Below are 21616 nucleotides of genomic sequence, written 5' to 3' on the forward strand. Positions count from 1 at the left end.
CAGGTATTTTATTATATTTTCATGTCGAATTACTTCTACTTTTATCTACATTTTGCACCACGCAGCCTAGTGAGATGCTTTGCTGTTTTGCTGTTTCTGCACAATGGCAATAAAGACGTGAATCTTTCTCTGAGAGATGGATTTCTACTGACAAGATGTGGGTTTGGCCGCTAAGAGTGGTATCTCTTTTCTTATTCTTGGCCATAAATCAAATATGCACATTTCCCAAAAATCACTATTCCTTCAAAAAAACACCCTCTGATTGGTGAAATAGTTTTGGTTGCTGCACATGTTGGGTGTGTAATGAGTATGTACAGTATGTGTGTGTTTGTGTGTGTAAGGCAGAGAGAGAGAACATATGCTGGCACGATGACAGCAAATCTGATTAAATCTCATTTGTCCCGCTGGAAAAGAACCACAACTATCCGGTCAGTTGATTCAGTGATCATCAGAGGAGAATGGCCCGCAGTGATGAAAAGTATACGTGAACTCACATGGCTAGACAGAGCCAAAAAAAAATGACAAGAACAGCAATAAATCTTAACCTGTACTCGAATTTACTAAGCTCATTACGGTTCTTCAAGTTGGACTTTAATGCTCCGCCAGATGATTGTCTCGGCTTAAAGAATATTCATTTGTTATTTAGACAGATGAGGAATCATGTGGGCACATTTTAAACAACTGATGAAAGAGTTATTCCAAAGAAAATGTCATCATGTGAGATATTAACAGGAAACATGCAGTGTAATTTCTTAAAAAGCAGAAAAAGTAGATGTCGGAAAGTGAAATATGATAAACAGTTTTCCTATATGATGGATACACCTGCTGAGCTGCTTGCATTTTGCAGTAAAGCTGCAAATGTATTCTCAATCTTACTCCGGGAAGTTATTTGTATTATTCTTGCACAATTACAGCGTATAATGTTCCTTAACTTAAAAGCTATGTTTGTTTTTTGGTCCTCAGATGGTTTATAATTTATCTTCAGTAAACTTTCCATGTTTGGTTGCAGGTTTTGTGTATTTTTCCATATAATTGCGTGTATCTGTTTATTATTGTTCGTGTCTGTGTGAGCAGGAATGTTTGTGTGCACATGTGCATTTCTGTACATGTTGGCAAGAGTTCACGTGGATGTATATGTGGATGCGTATGTGTGTATACAGTTCTATGCTTGAATTTCAATCATGTCCTCACGGCTTCCTTTGAGTCCCTGGTTTCATGTGGCACCGCGGTGCTTGATTTCCTCCCCACTGTTGACCAAACAGTTCCATATTAGATGTCTGACATTCCCTCAGACATTATCTGTCCATCTGTCTGGTTACGCGACACCGGAGATGCGGAGCTCCTCTCGCTTCCAAAACCCCTTTCCTTTCAAAAGCTTGTAAAGTCTGTCAACAAGTCATCGCGAGGAAGAGCTACTGAACAAAGAAGCCCAGAGGGTCATCAATGTGATTTGTTTGCCGTATAACAAGATTAATGTAATGCAAGTGAGTTTGTGTTGATTATAAGATGAGAGGAAGCAGCCTTTATTTGATTTTTAGAGCAACATGAGAAGGTTTATTCATGTCCAAACCAAACAATGTGACAGGATGGAGAGATTTAGCTTTTAAAGCAACGGATGAGGAGGTCAACGTGGGCTTCCAGACAGACAAAACCACGTCTAAGATTCAAACCCATTACCCCTAAGGGTTTGACGCAACACTTTAAACCACTGAGCTTCCTGAAAATTCACAGTCGCCACTTTGATTATCAAGTTAACAGTGGGGGAATGATCAAATCAGGCTCTGCTGCACTGATATCTTTCTAAACATATTGGCTTGTAGTGTTTTTGAGCTTGTTGCTCCTGCATATCTGTATTTTTTGCATATTTGTTTCACTCGATGATCAGAAGCCCGTCTTTGCTGCCGCCATATCAGGGTAGAATAATTTTACAAAAGTCCACCCATTTGCGACCTTTTGTTTTCCAAGCACAGTCGATGGAAAGCGGATCTGATGCAGCTGGATGGTGCCAACCGTGTGCCAAGAAAAAGAGCTTAGATCCTTGAAAGTATATCCAGTAATACACTCCAGCGGAGGAGAGTCTGACTTCTGCAGACTGCTGCAGGCTTTTCCTGGTTGTGTAACTCAGGCTTCTGCAGCTCAAGTACGGATTTAATAGCTTGTCTCTATCATTTAAGGCCAGGTCATGAAAACCTGTGCAGACTGAGGAGCCTCGAGCACAATCATTGCTCTGCTCCCCTGCTAATGTTTGATACCCTCAAATAATCTGTAGTGCCTGTTACTTAATGGTTATTACCACAAGTGCCCTTTAGAAAGGGCATAAAAACCTGCAAGTTGAGGCCTTTGGCATCTTCACAGTTCGTTAAGGCATCCATACGATTTAGTCGTAATCCTGTTTCACTCATGTTTATCATTACTTTAAAGGGTCAGTTCACCACAAAACAAAATTACATATATTTCTTCTCTCAACTTACATTTTGGTGTGAGCTGTTTGGTTTCTGAGATATCAGCCATAGAGATGTCAGCCTTCTCTCAAACATAATGGAACTAGATGGCACTTGGCTTGTGGTGCTCATAGTGGCAAAAAATACATTTGAAAAACTCAACAGCAATGTCTCTTTTCATTAATCATGACCCGGTTACTCAGGATAATCCACAGATTTTGTTCGGCATAAAGAAAAGAGCTCCTCCCTGAAACTGCTCTGAGACATTGCTGTTGAGTTTTTCATGTTTTTTGTGGCATTTTGAGCATCACAAGCTGAGTGCCATGTAGTTCCATTATGTCCGAGATAATGCAGACACCCCTACGGCTGATATCTCTTAAACTTGGCAACTCACAGTGAAACATTTTAGATGGATAAATAGCACTACAGGTCAGAGAAAAACGAGGATCCCACACAGCAAATAACTTTATCTACATTTTTGCTTCAAGACCAGTGCTGACTCCCCTTAAAAACACCTCGGCCATGGCACGTCCGGCCGTTGTTGTTATAAAAAATAATATTACTGTGAATGCACAGTGTGCTAAAATAGATCGACTCTGATTACACAAAACACAACTCACGGTCATGCTTAAGTTGGCCAGATGGGTCCAAGTTAAACAAGGTTCAATACAATTAATTAATCAATGGCTTGATCCGCTCTAAAGATTAATGTCTAATAACTGAAATGAAACAAGTAAAAATAACTCTGAATGTAATTATAGATGAAATAACAGATATTTCTGCCACTGCTGTGTTTTAGAGGGCAGTTTTCCATCCACTGTTCCAGCATGTGATTGTGAAACCCTACAGAGGGCAAACAGCCCGTGGAGAAACACATTTGTGATTGTGCTATCACGCAGTGTGCCTCCACCTTCATTTGAGTAAGAAAGGCACAGCAGCTACAAATGTACTTAACACTCACTAACAGCGGCCTTCCCATGCTAAAAGCTAATGTAAGTTATACGTAAGAGCCATTAGATTAATTGCAATGCAAATTTAAATTTGTTTGGTGCCCATCATTCCCTCCTATTGTCGTGTAAGTTAAGATTTTTGCAGCCGAGACCCCAGGGTCATTGTTATTACTAAGTGTTGACCAATCAGCACTCAATTAGCATGTGACTGCTAAAAAATAAGTAATGCCTGACATGCTCTTGACTTGACTCAACTTGAACTTACAGAAATAATAATGGTTTGCGAGACAAAAACAATAGTTGGGAGAAGCAGGAGTAGTTCAGTTCAACCCACGGCTCCTGCTTCAGGTTAGCAGATGTCTCCTGTTACATCAAAACACTGCGGATTTCATTTAAAACCTCCACAAACACCTTGTGTGAGGTCTCCATTGTTTTAACATGTCTTAACCCAGAGGGCACAGCTTGCAATGACTGATCTGATGTGAGATTCAGACTGTGATAAATGTCATCCTATAATTATTTTTCCCCATAAATGATACAGAATCTATACATTTTTCATCTCTTGTTAATTAAACTAGTTAAGTAGCTGTATTTACTTGTATAATAGCTGTAAGTTGTTTCACACACGCAGCTTTTACTGTTGGCACTTATGGCTTTTATTTTACTTTTGGCATTTATCTGACTCTTCAACACGTACTGGCATTACCAGTAAATGTCCATGCTGCCATATTATGTGAATCTGACACCTTTATTTCCCTGTAACAATGTATTTGGCTGTTATGTTGATGCTTTGGGATAGGTTGCATTAACACAATGTTGCCCATGTGTGAAAAAAGACACTCGTTGGCTGTTTGCTAACAGAAAAGTGTGGTTGAGGACATGATTGCTAAGATAAAATCAGATGGGTGTAATGATCTTCCTCACAAGCGGATACACGTCAGTAGTGAAAAGCTTAATGCCTCTGTTGACAGTCTAATGTTAAACGAATCAGACGACTGTGATCTTATCATCTCGGCAGAGGTGAAATGGCCTCTGGAGCAGGAATGCAATAGACCACCTACACTTACCTGCAAATAGTCAACTTTTAATTCCAAAAGTAGGAAATTACACACATGAAGCTAACAGCTGGTTCTAGGTTAACATTCATATTCTGATTAGAATCAAACTGAAGTTAGACTTAAAAACAAAAACCTGTTTGTTTTGATGTTAATTGAAATGAAAAGAAATGAATGACAAAAAATGCATTTTAAAGCAACATTATGTAGAAATTGGCATTTTGTGCAGTTTGGCGCCCCCCACAGTTTGTGAGTGCAACACCACTGTGGTAAATACAAATCCAAGGTCTGTAACAATTTGTCATACATAATGTAGGCGCTAACTACACATCATGACAATGTAATGTGTTGAAAACATGTATGTAACGCTGTGATCCTACCCTCTCACTGAAGTTACATAGTGCAGAAACAAGTGATGGGGGGGCGGAGTGGCTCAGACAGAGACACCATTCACTCTATTACAAGACACGGTCCCATCAACATGATTCTGAGGCTGTTATTTTAAGGTAAAGAAGTTACATAATGCTGCTTTTAGTAGGGGTTTTGTGTTTGAATGAGCATTAACCTGTCACAGTGTGACTCAAGTATTATAAATTGCCAGTGGTTTGCTTATTCTCTGTACTGGTCAGGTTTGTGGTCAGTCTGGATTAAATCAAGTTTCTCCACTGCTGGTAGTATGAGCCAAACCTAGCTGGACTTCGGCCGAGCAATATGACGCCAAAGCTGTCCACAAGCTCTTACACAGGATTAATAGTTAAGGCTTCCTCACAGATTGTCACCTGGAACTTGTGATTTGTGATTTAATTGGCTTCTTATTTTTGAGTGCAAAAGGCAACATTACATGTTGATTTAAGGTGGCTATTGCTATTTTTTCAATCAATATAAAAAATCTCATATTTCTATAAAAGTAGCATCCGCATTAAGAATTAGTTTGGTTTCACATGAACATACAGATGCTTATAAAGCTTGTTTAAGGCTTTAAAGAGTTGAACTGGAGTGTGAAGGACCACATAGTTGTTGAGTTGACCTGACCATAAATCCACTTGTGTCTCTCTGGCTCCAGTCCACATATTTGGTGGCTTTAGTGGAATTTCACAGGTGAGCACCACACAGGAGCCGTTTGTGAGACTTTGCTGTTCTCCACAGATGTTTTGACCAGACTTAGACCCAGACAAGCAAATATCTCGACGCTGTTGCATGCGTTCACACGTACCGGGAGTAAAATGAAGAGCTGCCTTAAAAACCAACAGGAATTTATTTTAGCGGGTTGAAATTTTTCCACCAATACTGCAAAGTTGCTCTCTGACATGGAAAAAAAGCTGTATTTCTTCCTTTTTTGATAACTTTTTATTGGATTCGATGGTGTGCAATGGTTAACAAAATGCCAGGGGCAGAACACTAGAGCATCTCCTCGTGCTACTGTGACTGAGAAGTGCAAGCCATGGACCTATTAAGGGGAAATCTGGATACAGTGTTCGGGGTGCCAAAACCCTGACTTTAACATTCAGAATCACCTCTCATTATAAGACCAGCAACCAGCAAGTACTACGGTGCTGAAGCTAGTGGGCTGTGCTATGCCTTCAGTCTGTAAGCCTATGTATTTGAAAAAGGCTATGAAGAAATAAATGCAAATAATGCAATGATCTTATGGAAAAATTCTGCAGGATTGTCTAAATGGGCCTAAAGTCACATTTCTTTTTCACATTCATTCATGTAAATATTACAACAAAAAAATATATTTTTATATATAATAATAATAATAATAATAATAATAATAATACATTGTGGTTCTACATTAAATGTTGTATGTTGTAGGTCTATTTTGTGTACTTCAGTAGCCCATATCATGCTATCATTAATTAATTTGTATCCTGTGAACTGTTTTTTCTTTAAAAAAACAAACAAAAAAACAAACAACTTTGCTCTTTGACGGAGATAGTTCACATTTTTGGCACTTTAACTGTCAATTAGTATATTTTTATTTTATTTAAAGAACCACTGGAATAAAACATACTTACTGAAAGGACACATTTTGCCATCTTTTTGAGTTGTTATTAACCTAACTGAGCCTAAAGAATCTGAAATTGTGGTTGATTGCTACAAATAAAAAATGACCAATCAAAAAACATTAATCGCTGCCTTGGCCCGCCCAAGTAAGGTGACAGTCTGGTGCCAGGAAAAACCCTGATCTACCAAGTAGCTATGTGTGGCCTATGGCATGTTTGCTATAGAGTTCAGCAGCTGAGCAGCTAACCTCAAGTTTAGCCCTCTGCTAACTTAAAAGTGGATAGAAATTATTTAATTGTTAATCACTTTCTAGAGTTTCCACATGTTATTGGAGCGATTGCATAACATTTTGATAGTTATTATAAGTATTTTTTGGGGGGTTGTGATGCTCAAAAAATGAATTCACCATTTTACATTTTTACATTTTTACATTTCACTTCCTCCGAATGTAAGCTTATGGAAAAATGTCGAAATGGCTTCTGGTTTCCGTCCAGCATGTGAAAAACAGTGCTGCCAGCTCCAACAGCCTGTAGTTTCTAGATAAGATCTTTTCAGTGGAAGACATTTTGATTAATAGCTGTGGCTTCTTGGATGACGGACAGATATTGGTCTGAGCACAACTTGAAATGTGATGGTCCGCTGCTTGGACTGGTTTTGCATTTGTAAAGGAGAGAGAGAGAGAGAGAGATGTTGTATAAACCTGCGGGTTGTGGCTGTGTTTTGGTGTGTGCTGCATTTCTGTGCATCTTTTCTGGTAATATATGTGTTTTATCAGTGAAGTTTCTTATGAGGCAAGTAGCAAATAATGTTTCTGACTTCTGATTAGAGACACTTCCGTATCTCTTCTTTATTGTCTTTCTCCCCCCCCTCCACTCAAACTATGTCGTTTTAATTATTACATACATTAGGTTTAAAAAGTGGTTAAAAAACCCAAAGAAAGGGAAGGTGAACCGGTATCAAAAGGGATGCTCATATCTGTTCAGATATCAGATTCAAGCTGAGATAGACATGCGTGCACACACAAAATCACAGGTACACAATCACGAGCACACAGATGTGTATGTAAGCCATTACATGCACACATGCTTTCAAGCATTCAGGCAATCGTCCACACACGTCAGACCAACACATACATAAACATGTGTATCAGATTCCTCCCCTCCACCACCCAGAGTCAGTGTCATGCTATGGATGAAGGTTTTTCAGGGTTGTTTCTACCAGAACACTGTTTGTGTTTTGGGGGTTTTGTCTGCCTGCGGTAGCTGAGATCATAAAACCTGCGTGAGCTCAACAGCAACGCCACTGTTTGGCCTCTCAGCTCATTTCAGCACTCTGCTTCACTGTGTGTGTGTGTGTGTGTGTGTGTGTGTCTGTCTTCTCTGTGTTTTGGTCCCTTTACAGAAGTTTTTACAACCTTGGTGTTATTTTCACAGCTTTGGACACCATCCTGGATATGATAACTTTTAAGCCCATCCAGCCGCATGGCTCAAGGGATGTCGGACTGCCGGCCGTTTGGTCCAACACTTTGGTCCAGACTCAAATAGCTTAAAAACTTTTCAGTGGATCGCCATGAAATTTGGCACAGCCATGTATGGTCCTCAGAGGATCAACCCTAATGGTTTTGGTGATCCTCTGACTTTTTATGCAGTGCTACCAGCATGTCAAAGTTTACACTCATATCTCAGTTTTGGCATGATGGATTGGCACATAATTCATGTTCCTCAGAGGATGCACCCTAATGACTTTGTTGACTTTTCCTGTAGTGCCATTACAATGTTCAGAGTGTTTCAGAGAGAAAAGTCTTCACAACTATACAATGTATTGCCATCACATTTTCTTCAGGCATTCACGTTCCCCTCAGGATCAATCAGAATACATTTGATAATTCTTTAACGTCCAATACTTTAGTTTTTGACTAAATACTGCCAAATTATTGACATTCCCATCAGTCAGGTGATGACCATTGTAAGCATTATACCTACTTAGCATCCATGTGTTAGCATGGTCATCGTGACTAAGTTAGCATGCTGACATTAGCATTTAGCTCAAAGCACTGCTGTACCTACAATGTAAGTACACAGTAGTGTTTCTGTTGACTCTTGATCTTGCTTTTCAGCTGAGTCAAGGTCACACTTTAATTCACTCAGTTTTACCATGGACTGCGTAGGACATTGTAAACATAAGTGATCTTACATGTTTTTATAAAGTCCAGTGTCACTTTTGATGCGCTACAACTTAGGTTTTCCTAAAAATATCATTACATTTACCACCATAAAAAATTAATTATATCTTGTGCAATGCTCTTAAAAGAGATCAAGACAATCAGCACTTTAATGTGTGAGTCTCCAATGCAACTTGAGACAACTAACAAAGCTCTGAAAAATAATCTGAGGGTGTAAACTGCAGCTGCACTGGTAAAAGCTGCTCTTAAAAGAAGGTCCAATGTGTAGGATTTAGTGTGATCTACTGACAGAGATTGAATATAGTTTTCATAACTCTCACTCCAGAGACATTACAGATGGGAGATATGAAACCAGATTTGATTCCGAAGAATACTTTGCAGCTGAATCCCCAGAGTCGTAATCTAAAATCAGATGCAAACCACTATCTCTGTATCCGTCTCGTGTGTGTCTTTCACTTCCTGCCTCTCTTCCCACAGCTCTTCTTCCCCTCATCCAAATTTAGGCAAAGTCTTTTTTTAGTGAATCGTTTGTGTACTCCCGACAGTTGTTATTTCGGTCGTTGCCTCACATGACAGGAGCGTGTTTACATGTGTGCCATCCTCAGTGAATCTAAAGGGACAACTGTATGAAAACTGAACTGCCAACACATTTAGGATGTTTGGGTGTTTTTCATATTTTGTTGGCTGTTTATAAGTCTGTGGTTGTGAGGCTGTGGGTCGAGGCAGACGACTGCACAACAATAACAACCATCTCTGTTTTCGGTCTCTCTGTCTTCGCATCTCTCCAACTCTTTATCACTTCCTCCCTTTTGGCTTGTCTGTCTCTGTTCTCCCACCGTCTGTCTCTCAGTATTGTTTATCGCCTCCTGTTTATCTCTCTCGATCCCTTTTGTCTCCTTTATTGATCATTCTTTCACCACAACAAGCAGAAGCGTCTCTCAGATGGTTTGGACCGAAGTCCTATTTTCCATGACATAGACTCATTGTGTATATCTGCGTGTGAGGTTCAGGGTTTGTCCTGGACGACGTTAAAGGTCGAGGTCGAGCACACTGTGCTTTGAGCCGGTGTTTTTGTTTAGAGCAGGGGAATTGATGCAAGCTGGCGGAAAATGTTGACATCCATATTAATGTGAACATGCCCTGTGTGTGTGTGCTGGTGTGTGTGCGTGGTCTGTACAGTTTGGTTCGCCAGCGGTGCTTTGGTTCTGAGTCTGGGCCAGTGGTTTAGGGGAATTGCAGATACTCGTAAATAGCGCTGTGTGGGTTTTTTTTATTCCTGCTGTCTCTCTCTATCTGACTTCTGCAGAGTCAAAAGTTGGAAATGTATTTCTGGCGCTGCTGTCTGCTGGTTTTGTCGTCCAGTCCTGATAACATGTCGTCTGAACAAAAATGTACCCATCATCATGTGCAGTAGGAGATTTGGTGTGTCTAAGGTCACAGGCAGCGTTTTGTTTAGGAGCTGTATCAGTTCAAAAAGGTTCAGATTGCTTCTTTTGTCCAACCAGCCATCAAAAACCCCAAAGACTCTTCATTTACTATCATAGATGACAGAGAAAAGCAGCAAATCCTTACATTTAAGAATTTGGAACAAGCAAATGTTTCAGATTTTTGCTTAGAAAATGACTGAAACGGTAAAACGATTTTCAAAACAGCTCTGGATTTCTTTTAATCAAATAACTAATCGTCGCAGCCTTCTGAACAGCAGCTATACAATTTAAACAAACTTAATTTTGTTAATCTAACAATATTATGTAATAATAAGCCACCAATGTAAGTGCATTCAATTGGGATTTGATGGAATATGATTTTTCTAAACTTCCAAACTGTCCATGTCCTGTTGAAATCACGTCTCTTGCAAGCTTCAGCTCGTTATGAGCTCGGTGAAACAGGCCTGTTTTCAGCTTTTGGCATCGCATTATCAGCTAATCCAATGGGATTGAACTAGTTTAGGAAGTAAAATCATTTTTTTAACCTACAAAGGACCACTTTATCCTTCAGTTTATCTGAAAACATCAAAATCACCACTGGACAGCAAGAAAATATCTTTTTCTGTTCATCATCATCTTTCTTTTCTGTTTATCTGATCATCAGAATTCAGGAATTCTGAAAACCTTTGAAAAAATGAATGTTTGAAGTTGCTGCAAGTTTGTTTTCTGTCTTGAACTCATCACTGTCCAGCTACCTGTCAACCCTAGACAATATAATTACACGCCTAACGGTCGCATTGATTGCTGGAGCAGTTCCAAAGTTCGACAATATGCTGTAATACTGACAGAACATCTACAGTTTGCAGACTCTTAATTTTACGAGACAGTCCTTATATCCTATGTGTTGTATGTCCAAACTGAACTGCAAAAGCAAATATTTTTCTCCAAATAAATAAAATGAAAGTTCATAACAGGACATGTTTTAAACGTACACATGAAATCCAGTCAGCCTTACCTAATACTCTGTCATAGATACTAATAACTAAATACAGTAAAAAAAATGTGTAAAATAATTAAGTTGTTCTTACCACAGTGAGTTAATGTTGCTAGTTCCTATTGAGCACAACAGATCACAACATGTTTCTGCCCAAGAAAGAATAACTGAAGTATGAATGTAGTATTTTCTTCCATTATGAGTGATCTCAGTAATGTTATTTACGTGACCTCAGTAATGGAGCGGTCAGTGTAGGAAGTCCATTAGTGACCTTCAGAGGCTTGAGGAGGTGGAGAGGTCAAACTGTCCGACCTCACCAGAAGCGATGTGTCTATATGTGTGTGTGTATTTGTGCTGTCCTGAATTATGAAGCACGCCAGAAGCGTTTGAGTAATGAATACCTGATTTAGTTTTATTGCCTCAGATTGACAGCTGGGGGATTGAAACAGAAACTCAAACTGTGTGTTTTTGTGTGACTTCGGAAGAAACAAATAGAAACCGACTTGTTGACTTGTTGAAACAATAGTTTAACATACAGTTAGATAATACTGGTGCAGATGTTTATGCGCTTGTACTGCTTCTTTTTGACCGCACGCATGCAGAAAACCTTGATCTTATTTGGTCTTCGTCCCCTGTTTGCACGGTAACACATAATGTGAAAACTTTGACTGCGAATCCATACTAAGCGCTCGCAGCTGTATTGTTTCGAATCCCAGCGTGAAGCGGCTCGGCCGTGTTGTTCTTGACTCGCGCTGTCCTGAAGATTAACAGCGTTCCTTCAGTCAGCAGACAAGACGCAGAGATTGATGGCTGTTTTCCTTGTGGCTCGCTGTGTTTTCAAGACCCTCGTGTTGTTTCTTAGTAGACTCATGGACTGAGCGGCTGGACGGCTGCTCTGTGGGCTTTTGTGTGTGTATGTGTGTGTGTGTGTGTGTGTGTGTGTGTGTGTGTGTGTGTGTTCAAGAGAGAGAGAATGGAAGAGTGACAGACAGAAAGAGAGAGGTAGGGAAGGTCTGTGAACAGTGGATGTATGTTCAGTGTTTGGCAAGTTGCTCAGGAAGTGTAATGAGTTACTCTTTACTTATTATTCTGTTAAAAAGTAATAACATTACTTTACTTATTACTTGGTATCAAAAGCAATTAGTTACTCGTTATATGACTATATTACTTTAACATAGGTAACATCTCCTCCATAATATAACTTTATCAGCATCAAGCTTTTTTTAGATCTTGTCCACTTAACATCTCTCCACATTGTAATCCTTTTACACTACTCCTTACCGGGAAAAGTAATAATATTACAATAATATATCACTGGGTAATGTGTTACTGCCCAACAATGACCATAGTCTATCATTCTATGAAGAGCTGGGGCTACAAACAATGTTTTTTTCATCTGTCATTAATGTCTCTCTGATCAATCACGTGGTCTACAAAATGTCAGGAGACCGAAGTGACCCCTTAAATCTTCCTGTTTTGTCCAAGACATTCAATTGACAATCTTTTAAAGCAGCCAATCGTCACTTTTGAAAAGCTGGAACCACCAAGTATTTGGCAATTTTGCGTGACGATTTATTGCTTATCAGAATTGTCGGCGATTCATTTTCTGTCAGTGGATTTCTTGGCTAATCGCTGACCGTGACTGACCCTTTATTATTTATCTGAATTCACGTTCGCTTGTCTTCCAGTGTTGTATCATGACAGATGTGTAGTGTTGTCATGTGTGTGTTGGTTGGGGACTCATGTACAGCTTGTTCAGGGTGTGGTGAAGCAGGACAGAAGTGGGGGGGCGGCTGACATTTCAATCACCACAATCCCCAATACACACACACACACACACACACACACACACACACACACAAGCCATTTGGTTTGAGGCTGATTCTTTGTGACAGCCTAAATATTTGGCTGCGTCCGGGCACCAAGGTAAATGCACCCCACAAGAATGTTTTTACAGGGCGAGAGAGAGCGAGAGAGAGAGACAGAGGACACACAGAAAGAGAGAGAGAGAGAGAGAGTAGAGAGGGAGAACTTTCTCCACAGCTCCTGGCCATCAGTGTGATCTCTGTAGATCAAATGTTCATTGTAAGAGACACGACACACTACAGTATCTGGAAGCACATATAAACATTTATTAATGTATTTTGGCAATATTCATGCTGCTGTATATACAGATACTGACCGTGTAGAAATTAATAAAGTAATTATTGCAGTTGTGATTATATTAAAATGTGTTTTTGTAGGAGACGTTTTTGACAGATACTGTTCAAGAAAAAACACTTAAAATGTCCTAACATGTGCTTGCAATCACATTAAATCTTATCATATGTAATACATGATCATTTTTTATTAAATGTTATAAATGACTCTTAAATGCTAAATAGGGGAGACTGACACAAAATTGATCAGAAACACATCTGATAATCTATTACCATTTTAACCTAAACTTACTTACTGTAAACTTTATCTTTGGGAAATTTGTGCTGCAGAAATTAGAGCCAATACTCGATTTTTTTGGGCCGATGCCAATACTGATTTAAGGGAGTAAATAGTTCAGATATCAATATGTTGGCGGATATATACACATTTCTTCCAGTGATTCTTCAAATGTGGTTATTATCATTTCTTACAAAGATATAGAATGGAGGCAGGATGTCTGAATCTAAAATGACACCAGTGCGCTGACACAGACTAAACCTCACTGGAAATGTAATGATTAAAAATAAGCCCAAGCATTTTTTGTCTGTATTATAATCTTGCAAAAAAGCTGTTTATATATCGGCACATATCAGACAACATACACGCAGATATATCTGTAATAGGCCAATATCAGCGTGTATCTTATCTTAAACACTGTTTTCTGGAAGGTTAATTGAAGTTAGGGGGAAATAATGGACTAAGAAATCAATGAAAACAATCATTAATTGCAGCTAGGGTTGCAATAGTATTTATAGTTGCAAAGGTATTTTAAGATTGTCACACAGTTTACAATAGTTTCACAGTTTCACAGTTTCACGGTAGACAGCGGGCCTGTTCAACACCTTTTTTTCCTGAAAGAAAACAAATCAAATTGTTTTTCTGGGTTGAACAAATTGTTTATTATAATTTCACAAAATATTCTGTCCTTGCTTGATTTTTTTGTAAAATAACACAAATACGGTACAATACTGTAGATAGCGAATGTACATGATATGATAACCGCCAATTTTCATACTCCGGTATACTGTGAAGCCGATATACCGCTGCTCACCCTAATTGCAGCTCTGTGTCAGTGCCATTGTAGAACTGAATATATGTTGTCCATTGAAGACTGAACCCTGTTTAAATATACCCTGTCCAGTGAAATCCCCTTTTCTTCATGCACATTTTGAAGAGAAAGAAACTGTCTGTGTTCACACAGACCTCGGCTGCCTGACTCTGAGCGAGTTGTTCATGTCAACATGCATTGATCAAACTGTTCCAGATCAAAAGGAATAGGATATATCAATTATACCAGAGGATGGATTTTCCTTTCAAAAAGATGGGGGAAAACAGTTTTTGGTCATCGTTATTGTCAAACATGCAGGCGTGGGGATTTTTCTCTGAGTGGTTTGGCAAAGAAACCCTCGTCTTCCTTTCCTTGTTTTTTTTAACTCTCTCCTTTCCTCTCCTCTCCTTCTGAAACATGTCCCCACGTTTCCTGTCCTTTGTCCCGGTCTGGAAAATTAATAAAGCTGTCTTCAAAGGTCTGCTTTGAGGCTGCAGTAATCCATGATGATGAAGCATTTATACACACATGCTCATGTATTCATGTTCACACAAACACACAGAGGAAAACCTAATCTTGTACAGGTGTATACACACTTACATGCGTGGAAACACACACACACACACACACGCACGCACACACACATGCAACGAGGAGGTCACGAGTGACCCAAGGAATGCAGGGGTCAAATCTTTAAAGACCTGGCTGATAGAGGGGATGTATAGGATCAAAGGGGAGAGAGGGAGAGAGGGAGAAAGAAAGGGAGGGAGAGATGGATGGAAGGAGGAGAGGGAAGAAGGGAGGGAGGGAATGTACAGGATCAAAGTGATGGGAGGATGAATGGAGGAGCGAGAGTAGAGGTGTAGGCCGGGAGGGGGAGAGGAGGAAGAGAAAATGTGCTCAGGGGGAGTTGGAAGGAGAGAAAAGGGGGAGACGGGGGAGGAAAAAGAGGAGGTAGAGGTAGGGAGGAGGGACAAAAACAATATAGATAACTCAAACTGACAGGTGTGTGTGTGTCTGTGTTTAAATGGTGGGGTTTCTGTCAGAAAGTGAAAGCTCACTTGTGCAGTGGTGAAAGATTTATGTATGTGTACATGTGTGTGTGTGTGTGTGTGTGTGTGTGTGTGTGTGTGTGTGAGTGAGAATGGGGAGTGTCAGTGAATACCTGCTGAATGAAGCTGCAGTAGCCTTAAATGTGGATAAATTTAATCCATTTTTAAGCTTTTTTCAGCACCAAACATACATTTTTAAAAAATATGCGGATATGTTACATTGTAGCATGGGAAATGATGACACGTGATTGTTGATTTAAAGAAAAATCAACAAAAAAACTAATTTTATGAAGCGTAACCACTTATGATAGGATCTCACTTCCACACTCTTTTTCTACACAAAGAGAGAAAGAACTGTAATGTATAACATTTGCCGAATTCACAAGAATCCCCAAATAACTACAACTTTTTAATGGACAACTTTTTAAACAAAAAGTTTATAAAGTGTCTCTCAACTCAACATCTTAGAAAATTGTGCAGTTTTTCAAGGGAGCCTGGGGCAACAAGGAAGTAGCCGTGTATTGGTGATGGTTGACTGTTTTGTAAAACTCGATAATGTGCACCGGCAATAAAATGTTATCTTCTTTCATAAATTTTGTGAAATCAGTGGAAAACACTGTGTTCAAACAGTTGCTAAATGTTGGCTGGTAAGACACACTTTAGTCCTGGAAGCAGACAGCCTGCCTCAGCTAATTGACACGTTTACAAGGAAAGAAACAAATTAATGTATTGCATTTCATGCCAAATTTTCAGGAAGGCAGGACTGATTTCGAATGTGCTGCAGCCGTTTCTTGAAGTCTTTTAAGTTTTTTTCCTCATGCATTGACTTTCAAAATCACACAATTTGTAAGGGAGTCTGGTGACATTGTGGCAAATTAGTTAAAAGTTATGCAGAAAACACTAGTGCAGGATGATGTCATCTTCGGCTAAAAACACTTCCTGTTGTAAATCAAAGCTGACCACAGCTGCTGTCCACCGATCTTCAGTGGAATAGACATTTAAGAAATAGTTAAACAGCAATTACATTGAAGGACCCAATGCAGCCTCGTCATAGCAGGTATTATTTAAGAAGAAGAAAACATGTCCGCAGCACAGAGTAATGAAAACTGTCAAGTTGTCAAAGTTGCAATGAATGGCAGATTGGTCATCTTAGTCTTTGATCAGATTGATGATGATGATTAAATCAGAATTTTGACGATTTCAGACAACAGATAACTTCTATCTATCTTAGACCTTTTACATTTAATATGTACAGTTGACCTCAGACCTCATCATCTGCGCGTTCCCATGTAGTTTGTCACAATCAGCCCTAAAAAAATCAGCCCATATGAAAACCTGCCTGGAAGATGACTAAAGGACAGGTCACTTCCCGCAGTTCAAAGTAAACAATGTATCAAATACCCAGGTTGGTGTTAAAATGCTGCTGCTCTGCCGGTGCTGCCGTGCTCCTGATCCATCTTGTTTTAGGGCTGACTACTCTGGCTAACATTTCACTGATAACATCACTCAGAAGTAACTCAGAATCCCTATCTCTGTCTATTCCTGTCTGCCTTCATCTCCGTCTGAGCTCTCCTCCTCTGAGATTTCACTGATAACATCAGCAGAGAGGCAGTTTCTCTCTCTTTCTTATTGGTTTGGCTGTTGTGTTTCTTTCTCCGCTGATTTCTAAAATGATAGACTGCTCCCTCCTCTCTCTCTCTCAAATCTCTGTGTGTGTGTGTGCGACGGAAAGAGTGAGAGGGAGAGAGTTGTGTTACTCTGATAACATCAGGGAGTCAGGAGGAAACAGAGGAGCTGTCTTCATTTGTAGTTGGGAGATGGCCAAGGCTCATTGAATTGGCTGCAAGCGTTTGTGTGTGCGTGTCTATCACCGTTTGTCAACAGTGTGGACAGGCTACACTTGCTTATTTCAGCCGAGAAGCACACACCGAGAGTAGCAGGGCCACACATGCTCCTCTTAAGCTTCTTATCAAAATTCAGTTGGAAAAAATGAAGTTACTGAAACACTCCCCAACTCCGCTGCCAGCGCTTACAATCAGAATAACATCAATTAACCAGAGGCTTTTCCATACAAGGAGCTGATCCCAGTGTTTACAAGCTGCTCGCAACGCAGCGGATTCATACTATGACAGGACCTCACATGCAGTTTACATACGCCATACATTTATATACAGACAAATGTGTTGCTGACACATTGTTGCTGAGATTAAATACCGCAAGTTTTCTTTTCTTGTTATGTTATGGTGAATAAGACGGCAGCGTTAAGCTCAGAATATACTTGAGACAAAACTGACACGTAGCGTGATTTTGACCTGCGTTTGAAAAGTTGCAGACTGTCGTGCCGTCATCCCGTATATGTATTGGCCAATACAAACACAACCTCCTACCGAGATAGGGATTTTGGGATATGGGTGTGTATATTTTACTCAACAGTACATTTTTTTGCTGCAAAGGTTTTACTCGTGGAGAGTCACGTGTACCTGAGTTTTGAAATAATGGTATTATTTGTTTGTGGAACCGCTTCAGCTCAGTTATGGGTCGATAAAAACTATATCCCTAACTAATTTTGAGTAGTGTATATCACCACTCACAAAACAACATGACCGTTTCATCGCAACAGCAGTGCGTGCGTCGGATCTTTGTCCTATGGCCACAGTTTGGTTAGATTTAGGTGGAGGTTTGACGGGTTCAGACAAGAAAAGTTTGGGCACTAAAAATACTTGGTTAGGTTTAGGAAAAGATTGTGGTTTGGGTTAAAATCACCACGTTACCTCTGTAACTTCTGCTACAAACGTACCAACATTCCCTAAGTATATTACACCACCTTATGTACTTGACGTTGGTTCAAAACGTCCCCTGAATGCCTCTTTAACGAGTCTACCCATCCCCGACCTCCTCCATATACAGACTTTTCACACTTTATACTACTTCTCTTCACTTCCTCCTTTGCATCTGCGTTAGTTAATCGATCGTTACAAAATTGATCATTCACTTTTCTTCCACGACCAAGTGGAACTGGCTGCATCCCTGCTGTGCTTGCGCTCAGTGCAAAGTTGCATTTGTGAAACTGTGTGAAACATGTTCAAGTGTCTCACTCTGTAATGATGCGAACAGGTTTTCTACTCAATTTCAAACAAAATTGCAGCCATCTTTTTTTTCTTTTTTTTTTTTAAACAGTTCTCAACCTCAGCCGAAGTGATCCACCATTTCATAAATGCAATTAATGTAACCTCTCCTCAAAGATACTCCGCTAAGCATGCTTGCCACTCTCTTTCTTGCAAATCCTAAGCTGAGCCAACACACTTCAGAGCGAGAGCAGCGAGGGTTTTTTCAGCCGAGCGGCCCAAAACACTCCAGATCTCCACATGTGGGAATCTGACTGTGATGATGTTTGCTCTGGATGCACACACCCGCCCCACTCCATCTCAACAAGAGGGGACATTTCCATGACAAAGGACAATTATTGACTTTCATTGGCTCCGCTTGCTTTGATATCAGCAAGGGGTGTGTCTGTGTGTCTGTGTGTGTGCGTGCTGGAGGGGGGCGGGATGGAGTGGAGGGGGAGGCAGCAGTGAAGGAGAAGAAGAAACAGGGGGACCTGATGAAAGGAGCCGAGTGGGAAAATGCACCCACTGACCCACAGTGCACTAACAGAAGAGGAGGATCACAGCGGAAAGAAAGAAATCATTCATTAAGGTTTTCCTTTCTTTCTCTCCTCCTCTCTGCTCCTGCTTTCTGTATCCTTCCTCACTCTCTCGCCTGCGTTTTCTTCCTGTCTATCTCTTCCCTTCCCCAAACCTTTTTACTCCCTTTCTTTTTATCTGGCTATGACCGATCCTCCCCCTCTCTCCCCCTCCTCCTCCTCCCTCTCCTCCTCCTCCCTTCACAGCAATAATTTAAGGGGCTGAAAGGCACGGCGAGCGGAGAAAGAGGAGAAGAGGGAGCTGAGAAAAAGGGGAGACCCTGCAGATGAGGGCCTTCCTTCACGGACGTGGCACAGATGTGAGGGTGTTTTTGTGAAATGAGTCGGGGAGGGGCGGCGATAGGCTAATTTGCGTGGCATAAAGACGGGGCCCTTTTCATATGCAGAGCGCCACTTTGATGCGCGGCCGATGAAAGCTGGAGGGAGCGCCGAGGAGAGGAGAAGAGAGGGTGACGGAGGGGTTCTTTGTCCCCTGACAAGAAGGCATCTGCTCCACGCTGCCCTCCTCTCCTCCTCTCCTCTGCTATACCGAGGCTCCCACAATGGGCCGGCCGAGAGAGAAAAGTGTCATCAGAGCACCTTAGAGAACAGAACGTGGAAAAAAAAAGAAGGGAGAAACAGCCGCTTGGGTCGGCCTGGTTGCCGTACGGGTATGCATACCAAAACAGACAGTACACGTGCACATGCACACACACAGACACACATTGTAAAACCACGTGGACTTACTGCAGACACATTTACATAGTTCCACAGCTGACAAAACACATCTTCACTTTGACTGATTGTTCCCATTGAGAAACAAATAAACCATACAAACTCTCCTCCTTTATGGGAATCAACATCAATGGCTTGCAGGGTGAAAGGTGTGCGTGCGTGTGTGTGTGTGTGTGTGTGTGTGTGTGTGTGTTCCTATGTGTGTGTCTGTGAGAGATCAGAGGAACATGTGCTGAGGTGAGTGGCGGTGGTTTCTGTGTGTGTCTCACTCAGTCTTGCTGGTCCTGTAGGACCTTCAGTGTGTGTGTGTGTGTGTGTGTGTGCATGTGTGTGTTTATGTGTATTTGTGTGCATGTATGCATATGTGTGTCCTCGCGGCACTGATCATAGGCGGCAGGCTCACCAGGGCCCTCTCACCAAACACTGGCTGATTTCACACTCTCACAATGGCTGAATCTCTGTGGCAGAGCGGAGAGTGTGTGAGCTGGAGAATCTCAAACGGTCTCCTTTGCTGTAATAGTTCAGTAAATCTACATCTTTTACTTGGTTAATTACCTCACCAGTCTTATTCTAATATATCCATTTGTGTGATGTCGCAATAACATGACTGTTTTTCTTGCATTAAGTGTGATATGTGTGAATTGTAGCCATGCTAGCAGCGTGCTTCTAGGTCTGTTTTTTGGTTGTTGGTTGGGCCACCACTTTTGTCCAGGGCCAAATATCTCAGAAAATCCCTCTGACTTTGGCGAGCATCAGAAGTTTCCTCCTGTGCTGCCAGCAGGTCAAACTTATCACTTGCCTTGTGAAATATCTCAACATCTACAATACAGATTGGCACGAAATTACATACAGACATTCATTGTCCCCAGACGATGTATCCTAATGACTTTGGTGATCCCTGGAATTTTCCTCTAGCACTACCACGTTCAAATTTGTGGTTTAAAGTGAAAAGTCTCAACAAATATTGAATGAATTTTCATGTAATTTCATACACACATTCATGTTCCCCGCTGGATGTATCCACTGACTTTCTAGTCAGATTCAGTTGTATGGTAGCTTATGAGAACACGGCGTGACCTCGGCTTCTTAGTCAGATACAGGAATTCCAGCTCCACCCTCTTGTCCAAATATGGTCACTTCTGGCTCCAAAAAACCAAGATGGTGACAGCCACAATGCCAAAACTGACTAACCAATAGGTGATGTAACAGTGGGTTTGTCCAATACTATCTATAATTCCCCTGTAAGTGCTGGAAACATGAGCAATGCTACTTCCTAGAGTAATTTGTGAACACATTTTTGTGTTTTATGGTTCTAAGAGGTAACACATGTCGATCGAACATGTAACATGAGCAAAGTCTGTGCATTACAAACTTACTGTAACATTTTTGCATCAGTTGTATAAAGTCAGATTCTTCTACATCTACCTGAGGTTTTCAATGAGGGTAGAAAGTAAACCGATCAATAATAAGTTTGTCATTGTCTCATTCTAGGTGATCTTTGCCCTGAACCAGACGTTATTACAGCAGGAGTCTTTAAGGGCAGGAAGCCTACAGGTCCCCTACACCACTGAAGACCTCATCAGGCACTACAACTGTGGAGATCTCAACTCCATCATCTTCAATCATGACACCTCACAGGTCAGTCTTATCTTATCTTATCTTATCTTATCTTATCTTATCTTATCTTATCTTATTTTATCTTATCTTATCTTATCTTATGTAGCTGTGGACTTAAACTACTTTCACTCTAGTTAATAAGCTAAGAGTCATTTTGACCCCTTGACCTTTTGGACTGTCCCGGTGACACAACCCTTGACCTTTTACCTTCACCCATAACCCTCTGA

At 40.6% G+C, this 21616-nt stretch overlaps 1 protein-coding gene across 1 annotated transcript in view; it reads left to right on the top strand.

Annotated features, from left to right (window-relative positions):
- trabd2a (TraB domain containing 2A) overlaps positions 1–21616 on the top strand; it is a 63762-nt gene that overhangs the window by 9886 nt on the left and 32260 nt on the right. The window contains exon 3 of the mRNA XM_084383772.1: positions 21264–21410. Within this exon, the coding sequence (XP_084239898.1) occupies positions 21264–21410 (147 nt within the window). The remainder of the gene's footprint in view (positions 1–21263; positions 21411–21616) is intronic.

The sequence above is a fragment of the Pagrus pagrus genome (genome assembly GCF_965226575.1).
Source record: "Pagrus pagrus genome assembly, chromosome: 19".
Classification (NCBI taxonomy): Eukaryota; Metazoa; Chordata; class Actinopteri; order Spariformes; family Sparidae; genus Pagrus; species Pagrus pagrus.